General features: G+C 42.6%; 1 protein-coding gene across 1 annotated transcript in view; it reads left to right on the plus strand.

The window, feature by feature from the left end:
• Positions 1–11,512: 11,512 nt before the first annotated feature.
• SGPL1 (sphingosine-1-phosphate lyase 1) overlaps positions 11,513–16,390 on the plus strand; it is a 53,702-nt gene continuing 48,824 nt past the window's right edge. Inside the window, exon 1 of the mRNA XM_034426022.3 lies at positions 11,513–11,912. Within this exon, the coding sequence (XP_034281913.1) occupies positions 11,910–11,912 (3 nt within the window). The 5' untranslated portion in view covers positions 11,513–11,909. The remainder of the gene's footprint in view (positions 11,913–16,390) is intronic.

Here is a 16,390-nt window from a genome sequence, read left to right on the forward strand (position 1 = left end):
ATGTAGGAGCTTGGTTGTGCCATGTGGTGAGCTCTGCTGATAGATAATCCTATTATGTCCTGGAGGGTCATGTCTTAAACCCACCACCCTGGACCTGACGTCTTTTATTTTGTAGATAGGATGGCCCAGTCTTAATGTGCACCAAATATCTGCTGGGGGCAGGGAGCTGCTTTGTCTTTAAAAACATGTTTCTCCTTTTCTCATCCAGGGAAATATAATATTATGCCTTTTTAATATTTCCTAGAATATTTCATTCTTCTAGGAGAGGGGTAACTTTCTTCAAAGGCTTACCATTTGTATGCCTATGAAATCACACAAGATGAGAAAAAATAAAATAAAAGTAAGACCTGCTGGTGAGCAAACTACTTTTGGTTCCTTTTTCATCTGTCACTAAACAGCAGTCCATCAGGCTGTCTGATCAGCGGTGGGATGATGGGGGTTCGCAGAGGTTCAGGAGAACCTCTAGCTAAGATTCTGTGCAGTTTGGCGAACCCCCAAATCCCACTTCTGGCTGGCCTCACCTACCCCTTCCCTCCCCGGAGTCCTCACGCGGCCCATTTTGGATGCAGGTAAGTGCAGGGAGGGTGAAAAACTGGCTTACCGGAAGTTTCGGGAAGCCTGTTTCCTGCCTCCAGAGGGCCTCCGGAGCCTAGGGAGGCAGCTTTCACCTTTCCAGAGGCTCGAGAAAAGCCTCCGGATCCCGGGGAGGGCAAAAACGCCACCCCCCTCCATGGTGCAGGAGGCCAACTAGGCCACACCCACCATGGCCTTGCCCACACAGCAACCCGGCAGAGAACCCCTTGCTAAAAGTTTTGAAGCCCACCCCTGTATCTGACCTGTTTCTCCTGGCTATCAGAATGGTTATTTTAAAAAAAGCATCTTCAGGAGTGTCTGGGAAGTGGTAGCCCAAAAGGCAAGATGATGGCCACAATAATGAGATCAAAGTCTTGCCTACTTTTGATGTATGTTGTGAGGTAGATTAAAAAAAAAGAGTGGGCCTTTGATTACATATTTGTGGCCATCTTGGTTACTGCCAAACATGGACACTCATGTTTCTATTTATTTTTCCTTATTCATCGTATTTTTTTAGATTGCATGTCCAGTTATACAGTAATTCTTGCATGATGCTCTTGAAAGCTTTTTGGTTAAAGAGGAGAGTAAAAAAAGGTTTTGAATAAAATCAATACCTCTTCAAACACATTCATAGAACATGTGATCTGAATCGGTCATCTCAATCCTGTGATAGTTGAAGAGCTGATCTGATTTCATAAAGCTGAATAGCTGCTAACGTTGAACAGGCCCTTTCCGAAATGTGATACAATATCACATTTCAGAAAGGGTGACAAAACGCACATCAGCATTTGGGAAGAAAAGTGATCCCCAGTCACTGGCCATATTTACTGTGCAAAATAATTTGCTGATAAGTTTGCAAAGTGTGAGTCAGTGAGTCAGTATAAAAACCTTTGCATAAAATTGCAATTTACATTGACTTGTGTAAAAGTCTTTCTGCTTGCCACTTTATAACACCTGAAGGGTGAAAACTTATTGCATTTTAATAAAACTGGTCAATTTCAGAAGGTCCTAGGAGACTTCTCCTGATTTTCTAAGCAAGGTTATTTTTAAAGGTTCTTCACAGGATTGTGTAGCCTGCAGCAATAGCATTTGGACAAAGACTATTAGATGTTTCTTAGTCAAAATTTAAGAAGTTAATTGCCATTTACACGGCTGCTAGAGTTATAAGGTCTTGAATCAATTTTATGTCCTTTTGTTTGGTGAATGGCAAAATACCCTCTAATCCAGGGGTGAAATCCAGCAGGTTCTGACAGGTTCTGGAGAACTGGTAGTGGAAATTTTGAGAAGTTGAGAGAATCAATAGCAGAAATTTTGAGTAGTTCGGAGAACCGGCAAATACCACCTGGCCCCAGAGTGGGGTGGGAATGAAGATTTTGCAGTATCCTTCCCCCAGGAGTGGGGAGGGAATGGAGATTTTGCAGTATCCTTCCCCTGGAGTGGGGTGGGAATGGAGATTTTGCAGTATCCTTCCCCTGCCAACCCCACCAAGCCACACCATGCCCACAGAACCGGTAGTAAAAAAAATTGGATTTCACCACTGCTCTAATCTGTCTGTTTTGTTCTTGTTTATGTTAAAGTTGCTAGGTAATATTTTTTGACATTGGCTTGACAAAAGCTAAGCACATTTCTATTATCCCCTTTCCACTTCATCTGGGTTTTTTTTCCTTTCTAATTCAGGGTTTTTTTTTCTTTCTAATCAATCTTGTCTTCTTTTTCTTGGAAGCCTGTTCTAGAGAACATTTTTGGGACTCTTTTCCTGCAAATTTGATTCCTAGGGATTCAGATGTATCTACAGTGGTGCCAGCATACAGGGACTGAGTACAGTGTAGCACAGAGGTTATTTTTCAAAGAAGTGAAGATGGTGGCGATTCATTTGAAGGCCTGCCTCTTTTTAACTTGTCTTCCACATGGAAAGCAGCTGTGAAGTTTCAATTACTGGGTAGCAATCCTTTTGGATTCTCTCCTGTACGCACCTTGATAGATGGAGGGAGGGGTGGGCTTCAAAAATTTTAACAAGGGGTTCTCTGCCCGGTTGCTGGGTGGGCGTGGCCATGGTGGGCGTGGCCTACTCAGCCTCCTGCACCACGGCAGAGGGGGCGTTTTTGCCCTACCCGGGTTCTGGAGGCTTTCCTTGAGCCTCCGGGAGGGCGAAAACAGCTTCCTCAGGCTCCAGAGGCCCTCTGGAGGCTGGAAATGAGCCCGTTTCTCGAACTTCCGGTAGGCCCGTTTTATGCCCTCGCTGAGCCTCTGCGCATGCCCTGCACTTACCTGCATCCAAAATGGGCTGCGTGGGGACACCTGGGAGGGATGGGGCAGGGTGGGTGGGGCCAGCCAGGAGTGGGATTTGGGGGTTTTTCCGAACTGCACAGAATCTTAGCTAGAGGTTCTCCCGAACCCCCAGGAGCCCACCCGTGGATGGAAGGATAAAACGTGATCAAAATTAGAATAGTGGAAATAGGGTAATTTTTCTGTAGTAATCCTGTCTCTTATCCTGCTTGATTCTCTGATAGCAATGTCTACTTTTTAAGATTAGAATAATGGTATGATGCAGTTTGATGGTATTTGGAAACACATTTTAACCTCTCTGAATGTCTCTGTAAGAAAAAGCATTTAATTCAATATATTGGCATGATAAAAAGGAGGAATGCAGATATACTGCTATTTCCCGACTGACTTCTTATGCAACTAGTTCAATAATAACTTTCTGAATAGAAGCTGGTACTTCATGGTTAACAAGTTCCACCCACCATAAAAAGCTTTATTTAATCATGAATGAACTACAATTGACTGAGTTTGCAGATTATACTAAATTCCAAGAAGCATACAGTATATAGAATCTCCAAAATGCCAGATTTTATTTAAGCAGAAATGTCTGACTCTTGGAGTAAGAAGTATTCAAAGGTGCTGTGTGTATGTCTTACTTTCTTTATAATGCCAACCTTTTCAGGAAGGCCAATTCAACAAACAGACAACACAAGGAATGCTATTTATTGTTCTTGAGTATAATAATAGAATCTTGAAAGCCTATCAAATTTCCTTCTGCTCTCTTTTGTACCAAACAAACTCAAGATCAGATTATTTTGAGTTTCTTTTTCACACCTTATCCTTTCCTAGGACCAGGGGTGAAATCCAGCAGGTTCTGGAGAACCGGTAGTGGAAATTTTGAGTAGTTCAGAGAACCGGCAAATACCACCTCTGGCTGGCCCCAAAGTGGGGTGGGAATAGAGATTTTGCAATATCTTTCCCCCAGGAATGGGGATTTTGCAGTATCCTTCCCTGGAGTGGGGTGGGAATGGAGATTTTGCAGTATTCTTCCCCTGCCACGCCCACCAAGCCACGCCCACAGAACTGGTAGTAAAAAAATTGGATTTCACTACTGCCTAGGACTAACTAGTAATATTTGTCCCAGGACAAATAAATTGCCACTTATTTTTCTTTAATTATTCTGACATAACTTCTTTACTGTTATCTAACCCTTTTTCAAAGCTGTGGACTTCAACACTCAAAATTGCCCCGCCAGCATGAGAATCTAAGCTGAGTTAACCATTCTTCTACACATAGGATGAATAAAAAGGAAAGCAATATTGGACTGAAGCACAGCTGGAACTAAATACTCCCACCAGGCATCCAGTCTAAAGTTTCCAGATTTACTTGGAAGAATATCCCCTACATTCAATGAGCTTTCAGTATCCCAAGTCTGGTTTGTAGAATAGCAAGCTACCTTAAATGTTTCCTCCCCCCAAGTTGATTTTTAGTAAAGAGCTGAATATGGAGAGACAAAAAGAAGGGAAAAATTGGACATGAACCTATGCTCTTGGGCCAGACATCAGAATAGCAAGAGCAAGAGCACTTAGATTTATGTACCGTTTCATAATGCTTTACAGCCCTCTCTAAGCAGTTTACAGAGTCAGCCTCTTGCCCCCAACAATCTGGGTCCTCATTTTACCCACTTCGGAAGGATGGAAGGCTGAGTCAACCTTGAGCTGGTCAGGATTGAACTGCCGAACTCCTGGCAGCCTGCAGTACTGCCTTCTAACCACTGCACAAAAACTATTTGAGAGAGAAAAAGACTGTTGCAAAGAGGAACATGTGTATGTGTATACATATATGTGTGTATGCACACACACACACACACACACACACACACACGAGTGGTGCAAAGAGCCGTCTTTAGCCTTGTGCCACGATCACACGTTGCTCCTAGAAGCACAAGGCCGAAGACACCAGCCTGAAGATGACAAATGAGACTTTGTTGAAACGTCGCCAAAATACTTCCAATTTTACACGGGACAAAACCCAAATAACCAAAGACCTACATATATCTATATCTGTCTGTCTGTCTGTCTGTCTGTCTGTCTGTCTGTCTGTCTGATAAAGATGAGAGCTAAATAGCTTGAAATAGATGTAGACTAGTCTCCCTTTATTTCTTTATCAGCGAAATATAAATTTGGTATAAAATGGTTTGTCATCAATGTGACTACTTGAGGGCTCCTGGATTGGAGCTGAAAGGTGAAAGGGATGCAGTATGCTCCCTCCCACATGTTGGGGTAGACCAGGTGCCTCAATAGAAAAACACTATACACCCCCACCCCCACCCCCACCGAGAGAGAGAGAGAGAGAGAGAGAGAGAGAGAGAGAGAGAGAGAGAGAGAGACAGAGAGAGAGAGAGACAGAGAGACAGAGATACACATCATCATTCATTCATCAACCAACATGAACCAACGTACACATACACACCCACACCCAACCTATCTATTAAACATAAGACTCAAATAAACTGCTGAATAGATAGAAGGAGAGGCTTATGGTGGTTTAATAACTTTTGTACGCTTTTTAACAAGTTCAAAAAAACTGTTTTGCCTGATGCTGCTTTATAATCAAATGGTTTTCGCTGTAGTTTTAGAAAATGTTTAAACCAGGGGACCTGAGTTCTAATCCTGCCTTAGTCACAAAAGCCAGCTGGGTGATTTTTGGGCCAGTCACTCTGTCTCAGCCCAATCCATCTCCCAACGTTGTTGTTGCGAGGAAAATAGGAGGAGGAAAGAATGTTAGGCATGTTTGCTGCCTTGAGTTATTTATAAAATAATTAAGGGTGGGATAAATATCTAATAATTAAATTATAAGCTAAACGAATGAAAGGAAAGAAATTATTGTGTTTGTTATTTTTAATGCTATAATCATTAACCACAAAAATGCATGTCATGGTGGAGGTTGCTTACTTGTACACATCAGCTTTGCATAAACGGATTTTGCTGTATTATGCAAGAACAAGAAAAGTCCAGCATTTCCCTTATTAAAATAATGCAATTATCTCATGACACACTCAGCAAAATTGGTGTCTTCTACCCACGAAGAGTTGAAACTCCGGCTTTGTTTTCACATGCTATATTTATTTTTTTTAGAATGGAATGGAATGGAATGGAATGGAATAGAATAGAATAGAATAGAATAGAATAGAATAGAATAGAATAGAATGGCCAAGTGTGATTGCACACACGAGGAATTTATCTCTGGTGCAGAAGTGTACATATAAACAGCAAGTAAGGGGTTCATAGGTCATAAATCATAGGTCATAAATCATAGTTACAATCACAAGGTATTTCACTTACCTTCGCTACCGGTTTGCAAATGTGAGAGCGCGCGCACCTCCACGCATGCGCAGAGACTTCTGCACATGTGCAGATCGTCAAAAACGGGATGTGATGATGTCCAGGTGGGTGGGCGGAACCTCCCGCATCGGCTGCTACCGATTTGCCTGAGCCGGATAGAATCGTCTGAATACCACCACCGATTACAATAATTAATCATAAACAACAATTGATAAATTGTAAGAAACCAATAGGAGAAGATAGTAGGAAAGATGAGAAAAGATAAGAAATGAAAGGAATGTAGGAATTAAATATTCAGCAGAGTGATGGCATGGGGGAAAAAACTATGTCTGGTGGTTTTGGTATGCAATGCTCTAGAGTCGCAATGGCAAACCTATGGCACGCATGCCACAGATGACACACAGAGCCATATATGTGGGCACGCGAGCGTTGCCCTAGCTCAGTTCCAGTGCGCATGCGCACGCCAGCCAACTGATTTTCAGGTCTTCCGGGCCCACCGGAAGTTGGAAAATGGGCTGTTTCTGGCCTCTGGAGGGCTTCAGGGAGGTGGGAAAGGCCATTTTTGCCCTCCCCAGGCTCCTAGAAAGGCTCTGGAGCCTGGGAAGGTGAAAAACGGGTCTTCCGGTTCCACCGGAAGTTAGGAAACGGGCAGTTTCTGGCCTCTGGAGGGCTTCCAGGGGGGTGGGGAAGGCTGTTTTTGCCCTCCCCAGGTTCACCGTCCCATCATGTTCCAAAAATGGGGGGAGCATGGGGGGGGGGTCACACGCACATGCGTGGGGAGCAGGGCACATTGAATTATGGATGTGGGCACATGTGTGCGTGACCCCCCCGCACTCCCCCGCTTTTGGCACATGATGGCAAAATGGTTAGCCATCACTGCTCTAGAGCAGCGTCTTGAGGGGAAGAGTTGAAATAGATTATGTCCAGGATGTGAAGGGTCTGTAGATATTTTCTCAGCTCTCTTTCTGGTTTGTGCACTATACAGAACTTCAATGGAAGACAGTTGATTGTTTTTTTCTGCAGTCCTAACTATCCGTTGAAGTCTGTACCTGTCCTGTTTGGACGCTGTGCCAAACCTGACAGTTACTGAGGTGCAAATAACAGACTCAATAATTCCTCTGTAGAACTGCATCAGCAGATCCGTTGGGCCACCTGAGCTTTCTGAGTTGACGCAGGAAGAAAACATTCTTTGTTGTGCCTTTTTAAGGACGGTTCTAACGTTAGGTGTCCATTTCAAGATCTTAATGGAACCTAGAAACCTGAAGGTTTCTACTGTTGATACTGTGTGTTGCTTAATATTGCAAGAGGTGGTAGAATAGAATAGAGCTTCTTGCACTGGCTCCCAGTGGTCTTCCGGGTGCGCTTCAAGGTATTGGTTCTCACCTTTAAAGCGCTCCATGGCTTAGGGCCAGGGTATTTACGAGACTTCCTTCTGCAACCGATAACCTCCCACCGGCCAATACACTCTCACAGAGAGGGCCTCCTCAGGGTGCCGTCGGTCAAGCAATGTCGGCTGGCGGCCCCCAGGGGGAGAGCCTTCTCTGTGGGGGCACCCGCCCTCTGGAATGAGCTCCCTCCCGGAATACGACTGACCCCGGACCACCATACTTTCCGTAAGGCCTTGAAGACTTTTTTATTCCACCAAGCCGGCCTAGCCTAAAAGGTCTTATGGGTTAGTTTTTTAAATTGTATGGATGTGGGGTTTTAAATTGGGAGGCCAATCGATTTAATTTATTTTAGTTATTTTAACTTTTATATTATATGTATCTTAATTCCAGCTGTTCACCGCCCTGAGTCCTTCGGGAGAAGGGCGGTATATAAATTTAAATAAATAAATAAATAAATAAATAAATAAATAAATAAGATCTACTATCATAAAAGTACTTGCCCCTTAAAACATTTAACATTTCACCCAGAATATATTAAAGCCATGATGAGGCACACCTCAAAATACAGTTTCACATTAATAAAAGAGATAATAAAATAATAAATAGGAATGAAAGAATAAAAAAGAAAGAAAGAAAGAACCTTCCTGTGATCTATTTCATTCCCTGTCACAATCCTATACCTGAGATTTCGGATTCTTTCTCTTTCTAAAGTTCCATAAATAAACCTTTTGGATGGATGCAGTTTGTTCCCAATGGACATTGTTTTTGTCTTAATACATTGTGCACTTGACTGTTGAATACATATAACAGTGATTTTTCTCACCTTTTCATATCTTAAGGCCTTCTTAAATAGTCTTATCAAAGAATCTGTGTCGTTACTAAAGTAGACACCAGAGGTGGTATTCAGCAGGTTCTGACCAGTGGTGAAATCCAATTTTTTTTACTACTGGTTCTGTGGGCGTGGCTTGGTGGTGTGGTGTGGCTTGGTGGGCATGGCTTAGTGGGTGTGGCAGGGGAAGGATACCGCAAAATCCCCATTCCCACCCCACTTGGGCCAGTCAGAGGTGGTATTTGCTGGTTCTCCAAACTACTCAAAATTTCCGCTGCCGGTTCTCTGAACTGCTCAAAATTTCCGCTACCAGTTCTCCAGAAGCTGTCAGAACCTGCTGGATTTCACCCCTGGTTCTGACCCGTTTCGGAGAAGCAGTAGAGGAAATTTTGAGTATACCACCTCTGACTGGCTCCACCTCAGTGGTGGGTTCCTCCCGGTTCCGCCGAGCCGGTAGTGGTGACGATATGACATCACCGAACCAGTTCTGCCCCCCCTGCCCCCCCGCGTTATTCTTACCTTTTATTTGGCCCCACCCCCAATCTATTGCTGCCTCCTGAGTCCCAGCTGATAGGCTATAAGGAAAAAAACTCTTGCCAGGGGGTTTCAAAGGGCCGCCCTACAGCTGATCAGTGGTAAAAGACAGTTTGGTGGTAGAAAGGTGCGTCCAAAAACAAATGAGTAGACCGGTGCCTGCAAAAATAAATGGGTAGTCCAATGCCTGCAAAAATAAATGAGTAGACCGATACAAGCAGTTAAAAGCCTGGTAGACCAGTATCCTGCTAAATCCTAAAGAATTGTCACATGACTATCAAGCCACGCCCACAAAATAAGCCACGCCCCCAGAACCGGTAGTAAAACATTTTAGAACCCACCCCTGCTCCACCCCCATCTATTCTCTGCCTCCCGAGTCTCAGCTGATCGGAGGAAATGGGGATTTTGGAGTAACCTTCCCCTGGAGTGGGGTGGGAATGGAGATTTTACAGTATCCTTCCCCTGCCATGCCCACCAAGCCGCGCCCACAGAATCAGTAGTAAAAATGTTTGAATCCCACCACTGGTAGACACCTATTTTTATTAAAGACATTTTTATGTGGTGAAAGGTGCCTTACTAGATTTATGCACAGAGAGGGGTGGGAGGGAATTAGATAATCTTCTAATATCTACCTCCTGGGATTTAGTATTTACATTTATCTTCTGTTATTACTGGACTTGGAAGAAGCAGGATATGAAAACTCTTGATACTTTTGAACACTGGTGTTGGAGAAGACTCCCGAGAATATGAAGGACAACCAAGAAAGCAAACCAAATTGAACAAATCAACCCAAAGTTTTCAAGCAAGGCACAAATCACCAGGTCCAAAATTTTTCTATTTTGGACATCTTGCATGATGACCCAGCTCTCTGGAGAAGGTTCTAATGCTGGAAAAGGAGAAAGAAAGAAAAGAAGAAGCTGACCAGCAACAAGGTGGAAGGGCTCAGTTACTGGTGAGAAGACCATTAAGGACAGATGTCATGGAGGAAATCCATCCCATAAAGTTAGTAAGAGTCAACCATGGCGCATAATCCATCCATTTTATTTATTTACTAAATTTAAATGCCTAAATTTAAATCCATCCATCAATGTAATCCATCCACCCATCTCTTATTATACCTACCATTTAAATAGGCTGCAGTCAAGTGATGCAAATCAGCAAGCTCCTGCAGGTAAAAACAGGAAGTGTGGGATTTTTTTTTTTTCAAAACCCAGGAATTTAAGTGACCGTCCCAAGAGAAACAGTGGCTTCAGCCATTGAAACGGGCCTGGTGGCTCAGCAGACTGATAGCATTGTGATTAATACCAGCTGTCTGCAATTACTGTAAGTTCGAATCTCACCAGGCTCAAGGTTGACTCAGCCTTCCATCCTTTCTAAGGTAGATAAATTGAGGACCCCGTTTGTGGGGGCAATAAGCTGACTTTGTATAAAATATACAAAAGTATGAAGGCTATTGCTTAACGCATTGTAAGCCGCCCTGAGTCTCCGGAGAAGGGCGGCATATAAATCAAATTAAAAAAAAAAAACCTGCTCTCCTGGGTGGGTGGGGGAATCATGATCTTGCTAAATCCAACTTTCTGTTTACAGGACTGGACAGTTCTACTTCCAGGGGCACTTTTGTAGTTCGGTTAGGAGTACAATGCTCCATCATTCATACCAGGATGCACAGCTAGCCAAACCTTATGCAAAGTTTGAAAGACTTCATTGAAATTGCAGTGATTTATCTAGATTATTTCTTAGCCCCTGGTATTAGAGGTAGTCAGTCCTCCGTTTACAACTGCAACTGAGCCCAACATTTCTGTTGTTAAGTGAGACATTTGTTAAGTGATGAGCTTTGGCCCATTTTACAAGCTTTCTTGTCACAGTTGTTAAGTGAATCACCGCTGTTGATCATAGTAACCCGGTTGTTAAGTGAATCTGGCTTCCCCATTGATGTTGCTTATCAGAAGGTCGCAAAACTTGGGACACAGCAAGGGTCAGAACCATGAGCCAGTTGCCAAGCATCTGAATTTTGATCGCATAATCGTTGGGGTGCTGCAAAAGTCACAAGTGTGAAAAAAACGGGTCACATAAGCCCTTTTGTCCAGTGCCATTGTAACTTTGAACGGTCACGCTCAATGAACTGTTGTAAATCGAGGACTACCTGCATTGGGAAGAGGGAAGGGGGATTAATCTGAAAAAGAAAAAGGAAATTGATATTAAAAGAGATCCAGGCGCTAGATTGCATCCAGAGGGGTTAAAAAAAAAAAAAAAAGGAAACCACGGGGTGATTTCACCCCACACTTCACACTTCTAATGCCAGGGCCACCTAACCGGGACTCCTAACTCCTCTGCAACGGGGAAAATCCCGGGAGGTTTCTCCCGTTTGCCCCAAAGTCTCTCCGGCGCCCAGAAATCCTCTCAGGACCCAAGTAGAGCTTCGGTTCTCCCGCCGAACGGCTGACCGACCAGCAGCTCTATAGGATGCAGAATTGTACAATTCGCGAGGTCTGCACTAGGGGGCGCTGCCAATCCCAACCCAAGGATGTGCGGCGGGATGAAGGAGGAGGAGGAGGAGAGGCTTTGGGAAGTGCGCCTGCGCCTTTTTTTTTGTTTTTTTTCTGGGCCGGCCGGCCGCAAGCACCGCAATCGTCAAATCTCAGCCTGGCTGAGGGGAGCCCTTCGCCAGGGCCCGCCCCTCTCTCTAACCCGCGTCCAGTCGCGCGCGAGGCTTGAAAAGGGGCGGAGCCGTCCGCGGGAGAGACCTTTTTCAGCCCCGCCCCCTCCCTCCCCGCTCCACTCCATTCCAATCCCCCCTCCCAACCCGACGCCTAAGAGACCCAGGCGCTCTTGCTTGGGCGGCCGCGAGGGAAGGCGAACCGGGCAGGCCGGGACGACGATTCGGAACGAGAGAGCCGCCATCGACCGCCGACCCCGCTCTCGGGCCACGCCACGGAAGGAGGAGGAGGAGGAGGAGGAGGAGATCTGGGGGGCGCCATGGTGAGTCCTCACCTTCTCCTCCATCTCCGACTTTGCACTTCTTTTGCAAAGGAGGGGAGGGTGGGAAACGGCAAAGCGCCCCGTTTTTTTGCAACTTGCCCCGGGAGAGTTCAAGCCTCCCCGGCCGGCTTCTCCACCGGTGACTCGTGTCATCTCTCGTCTCCTTCTCCCGACGTCTGTCCGGCTGTCCGGCAGTCCGTCCGCCCGCGAGCGGCGATGCAGACCCGGGACTTTTTGCACTGCGTGGGGTTGCAGACAGTCCGGCACGCCAGGATCGCTAGTGGGGATGTTTTCGAGGAAGCGAACGTCTAATCGGTCCCGGATCTTTGGGGGTTTTTGGGTTTTTTTTTTTTTTTCCTCCCGCCCCAAAAGCAAAAAAAAAAAAAAAAAGGATGCAAAGCAAAACAGTCGCTCTTCCTGGGTCAGATAAACGGAGTTTATTTGTCTTATTTTATTATTTTATTTTATTATATATTTTATTATTGCTTATTTTATTAGTTTATTTTATATTTTATTATTATTTATTTTGTTTTGTTTTATTATATATTTTATTATTACTTATTTTATTGTTTTATTTTACTATATATTTTATTATTACTTATTATATATTTTTTATTACTTATTGTATTGTTTTATTTTATTACATATTTTATTATTACTTTATTATTAGTTTTTATTTTATATTTTATCATTACTTATTTTATTGTTTTATTTTATATTATATTTTATTATTACTTATTTTATTGTTTTATTTTATTATATATTTTTTATTACTTATTGTATTGTTTTATTTTATTACATATTTTATTATTACTTATTTTATTAGTTTTTATTTTATATTTTATTATTACTTATTGTTTTATTTTATATTATATTTTATTATTACTTATTTTATTGTTTTATTTTATATTATATTTTATTACCCAGATTGTTAGGGGGCAATATGCTATTTAGTATACTGTCTTTGGTGTAAGGCATCCAGAGTACTTGGAGAGTGGGCGGCATAGAAATATGACTACTACTACTACTACTACTACTAATATTTTACTATTACTTATTTTATTGTGTAATTTTATTATATATTTTATTATTACTTATTTATTATTTTATTAGTTTACTTCCTGAGTCAAATAAAAAAAAAAATACACACTATAGGGCACTGCACACCAGAACAACTAGACACAAAGACAGTTTCCGCCCACCCAACCCCATGCCATCACTCTGCTAAACAACTAATTCCCACAACACTGTCAAACTATTTACTAACTCTGTATTACTATTATTCCTCTCATCCTTCCTATTGCCTATCTCCTCCCATGTTTATGACTATAAACTTGTTATGATTTATATTGTTTTATTTAGTTTGCTAGTACAGTATGATTTTTGTTGATTGCTTATTTAGTAACCTATGACGATCACTAAGTGTTGTATCTTATGATTCTTGATGAATGCATTTTATTTTTCTTTTTATGTACACTGAGAGCTTATGCACCAAAGACAAATTCCTTGTGTGTCCAATCACACTTGGCCAATAAAGAATTCTATTCTAAATAGTGACCAGGTGTGGAAGGAATCCTGTTGCTTTTCCTAAATCAAATGGGGATTTTAAGCGCAAATCCTTTTGGGTTTGGTTGATGGTTCAGGCTGTAGCTCAGGATTTTTCTTCTATCCTAAAATGTTTTCCCCGCCTTGCCTTATTTTCCACGGTTTACTTTACAGGTAGTCCTCAACTTACAACGGTTCATTTAGTGACTGTTCAAAGTAACAAGGTCACTGAAAAAAAGTGACTTTTGTGACCGTTTTTTCACACTTAGATGACCATGACAGCATCCCCAATGGACACATGATCAAAATTTGGATGCTGGGCAACTGGTTTGTATTTATGACAGTTGCAGTGTCCCGGGGTTATGTGATCACTTTTTGTGACTTTTCTTTTTCTTTTTTTTGATAAGCGAAGTCAATGGAAAGCCAGATTCACTTAACAGCCCTGTTTACTAACTTAACAGCTGCAGTGATTCACTTAGCAACTGTGGCAAGAACCATCATAAATTGGGGCAAAATTCACTCAACAACTGTCTCGCTTAGCAACATAAATTTTGGGCTCAGTTGTGGTTGTAAGTTGAAGACTGCCTGTAATTTTTTTTCCTTTATATTTATGTCCTTAAACAGTATATGCTTTCAAAGCCAGGTTTCCCCAAGGGAAATTCACTAATAATCTTTAGTAACATTGAAAAGGGAACGGACTTGGGGAAAGCTCTGCTGTTTCTGGCTCCAGATGCCGTTAGATATGTTGTTACTCCTTAATGTTACTTAATCTTGGGCAGTTGGTGTTGGCAAACCATCGGAAAGCATTTTCGCTCCCACGTTGCCATGCGCTTCCGTCGGCCGTCCTGTACGGCAAGTGTAAAAAGATACCACTGACTGAAAGACTGTTCCTGTGGCTCAGGAGAGGTGGAAACTGTTGGTCACATATTCCTTCGATGTTCCTCTTACAGAGACATTCGGAAAAAACATATCCTTCCAATAATTGCTAGGTATCCTGGCCATTCCGACACTGCTTATCTCCAGTGGCTGCTTAAGGATGAACAGTCCATAACTACAGCGCAGGTGGCTAGATTCTGCGCAGCGGCACTGGGGATTCATCGGAAACACGTGTCTTAACCCACCACAGCTATTTTATACAACAAATGTGGTTAATTTTTTGCATTGCTTATTCCTTCCCCTTTTAGTATTAAACTGACTACGGGCCACACAGTTTATGGATTGTAAAATTTTAGTATAGTTAGACCATGCGTAATTGACAGACTGGATTTTATGATAGAGTTTATCTGTTATTTATTATTCTATTCCATAATTTTTAGTTGTATATTTATTGAGTGTTTTTATTTGTTCTGGTCTCTGGTCTATGACTGTAATAAACTGAATTGAATTGAATCCCACTAATAACCTAAAACCGTGATGGCGAACCTAGGGCATGCGTGCCCAAAGTGGCACGCAAAGCCATGTCGCGCGGCCTTGCCTGTTTGTGCTTTGGGTTTCTGGCATGCATGCGCGTGCAACGATCATCTGTCCTTTGCGTGCGTGGCAGTGCCGAAAACCTCTGTGTGCATGCACAACGGCCAGATAATTGTGAGGTGCGCGTGTCCGCCAGAACCTGGAAGTTCAGCTTTTCCAGAGTGCAATCCCTTCATGCGCGCGGCAGTGCCAAAAACCGGCCTGCGCATGCGCATCGGCCAGTTGATAGTTGGGCGCGCATGCATGCTAGAACCCGGAAGTTCAGCTTTTCCATAGCGTGACCCTGACAAGCATATGTGCGCGCGATGTTTCCGTGAGTGCTGAAAAGGTTCACCATCACTGACCTAAAATCTCAATATCGGAAAGTTGTCCAGACTCATTTCTGTGTTAAAAAAGATTGGACTTACACAGGGCTCCTCCTCCACCCTGAGATAATGCAGTTTTTGCTGTGCCTGAAGAACAACCTGGTGCTTCCTGTTTTGTGTTTCCCTTCTTGTGAAACAAGAAACAAAGGTCTTTCGCTAACCACTAAATGAAAGATTGAGAAAAACCCTTGAAACACATTCTTTTTTTGTTAAAAGTTGTGGTGAATGCGATGTCAGCACACAGTTGTGGTACTGTAATTGACGTTCCTCCCTCTAGAAGTTTGGTTGAAAAATTGAGAAGAACTTCACGGGGAGATTCCAAGGTGATCGGGTGGAGCATTTCATTTTTCAATGCAGAAGACTTCTCATTTCAGAAGTTCTTTAGTAACTAATGGATGCTAATTATGAATACATTATTGTGCACCTTTGGCAGTTTTGGCTGATTGTATTGAGATGCATATTTTTCCAGTGCATACTGAATAATACCTACATCCATTAGATTAAATTGCCTAGACAAAATATTGGTTCACATGGTATCAAAAATCATGTTTACATGGTTAGAAAACTATTCTTAATAATTGTGGATCTGTATTAAGGTATATTTCTTTTTCCATAGTGATGTGAAAAACATAGAAACTGGTCTCATACAGGTGTGTTATTCCTTCCTTTATTCTTAGATTTTCTCCCCATATTATAGATATTCTTCAATTTACAACCATTCCTTTTGTGACCATTTGAAGTTACCATGGCATTGAAAAAAGTGACTTTTTCACACTTACGACTGTTGTAGTATCCCCATGGTCACATGACCAATATATGGACTGGGCAACTGATTCATATTTACAATGATTATAGTGTCCTGAGGTCACGTGATCACCTTTTGTGATCCTTTGACAAGCAAAGTCAATGGGGAAGCCAGATTCTCTTAACCACCGTGTTACTAACTTAACAGTTGCAGTGATTTACTTAAGAACTATGGCAAAAAAGGTAGTAAAATGCTGGGCTCAATTGTGGTTGTTAAATTGAAGTCTACCTGTATCAGCATTTTGAAATCCCAGTGAAAAGTACTTGGGTACAGCTGTTTTATGCCACACTGCT

The sequence above is a fragment of the Pantherophis guttatus genome, chromosome 6 (genome assembly GCF_059756535.1).
Source record: "Pantherophis guttatus breed Tessera chromosome 6, ASM5975653v1, whole genome shotgun sequence".
NCBI classification, from domain to species: Eukaryota; Metazoa; Chordata; class Lepidosauria; order Squamata; family Colubridae; genus Pantherophis; species Pantherophis guttatus.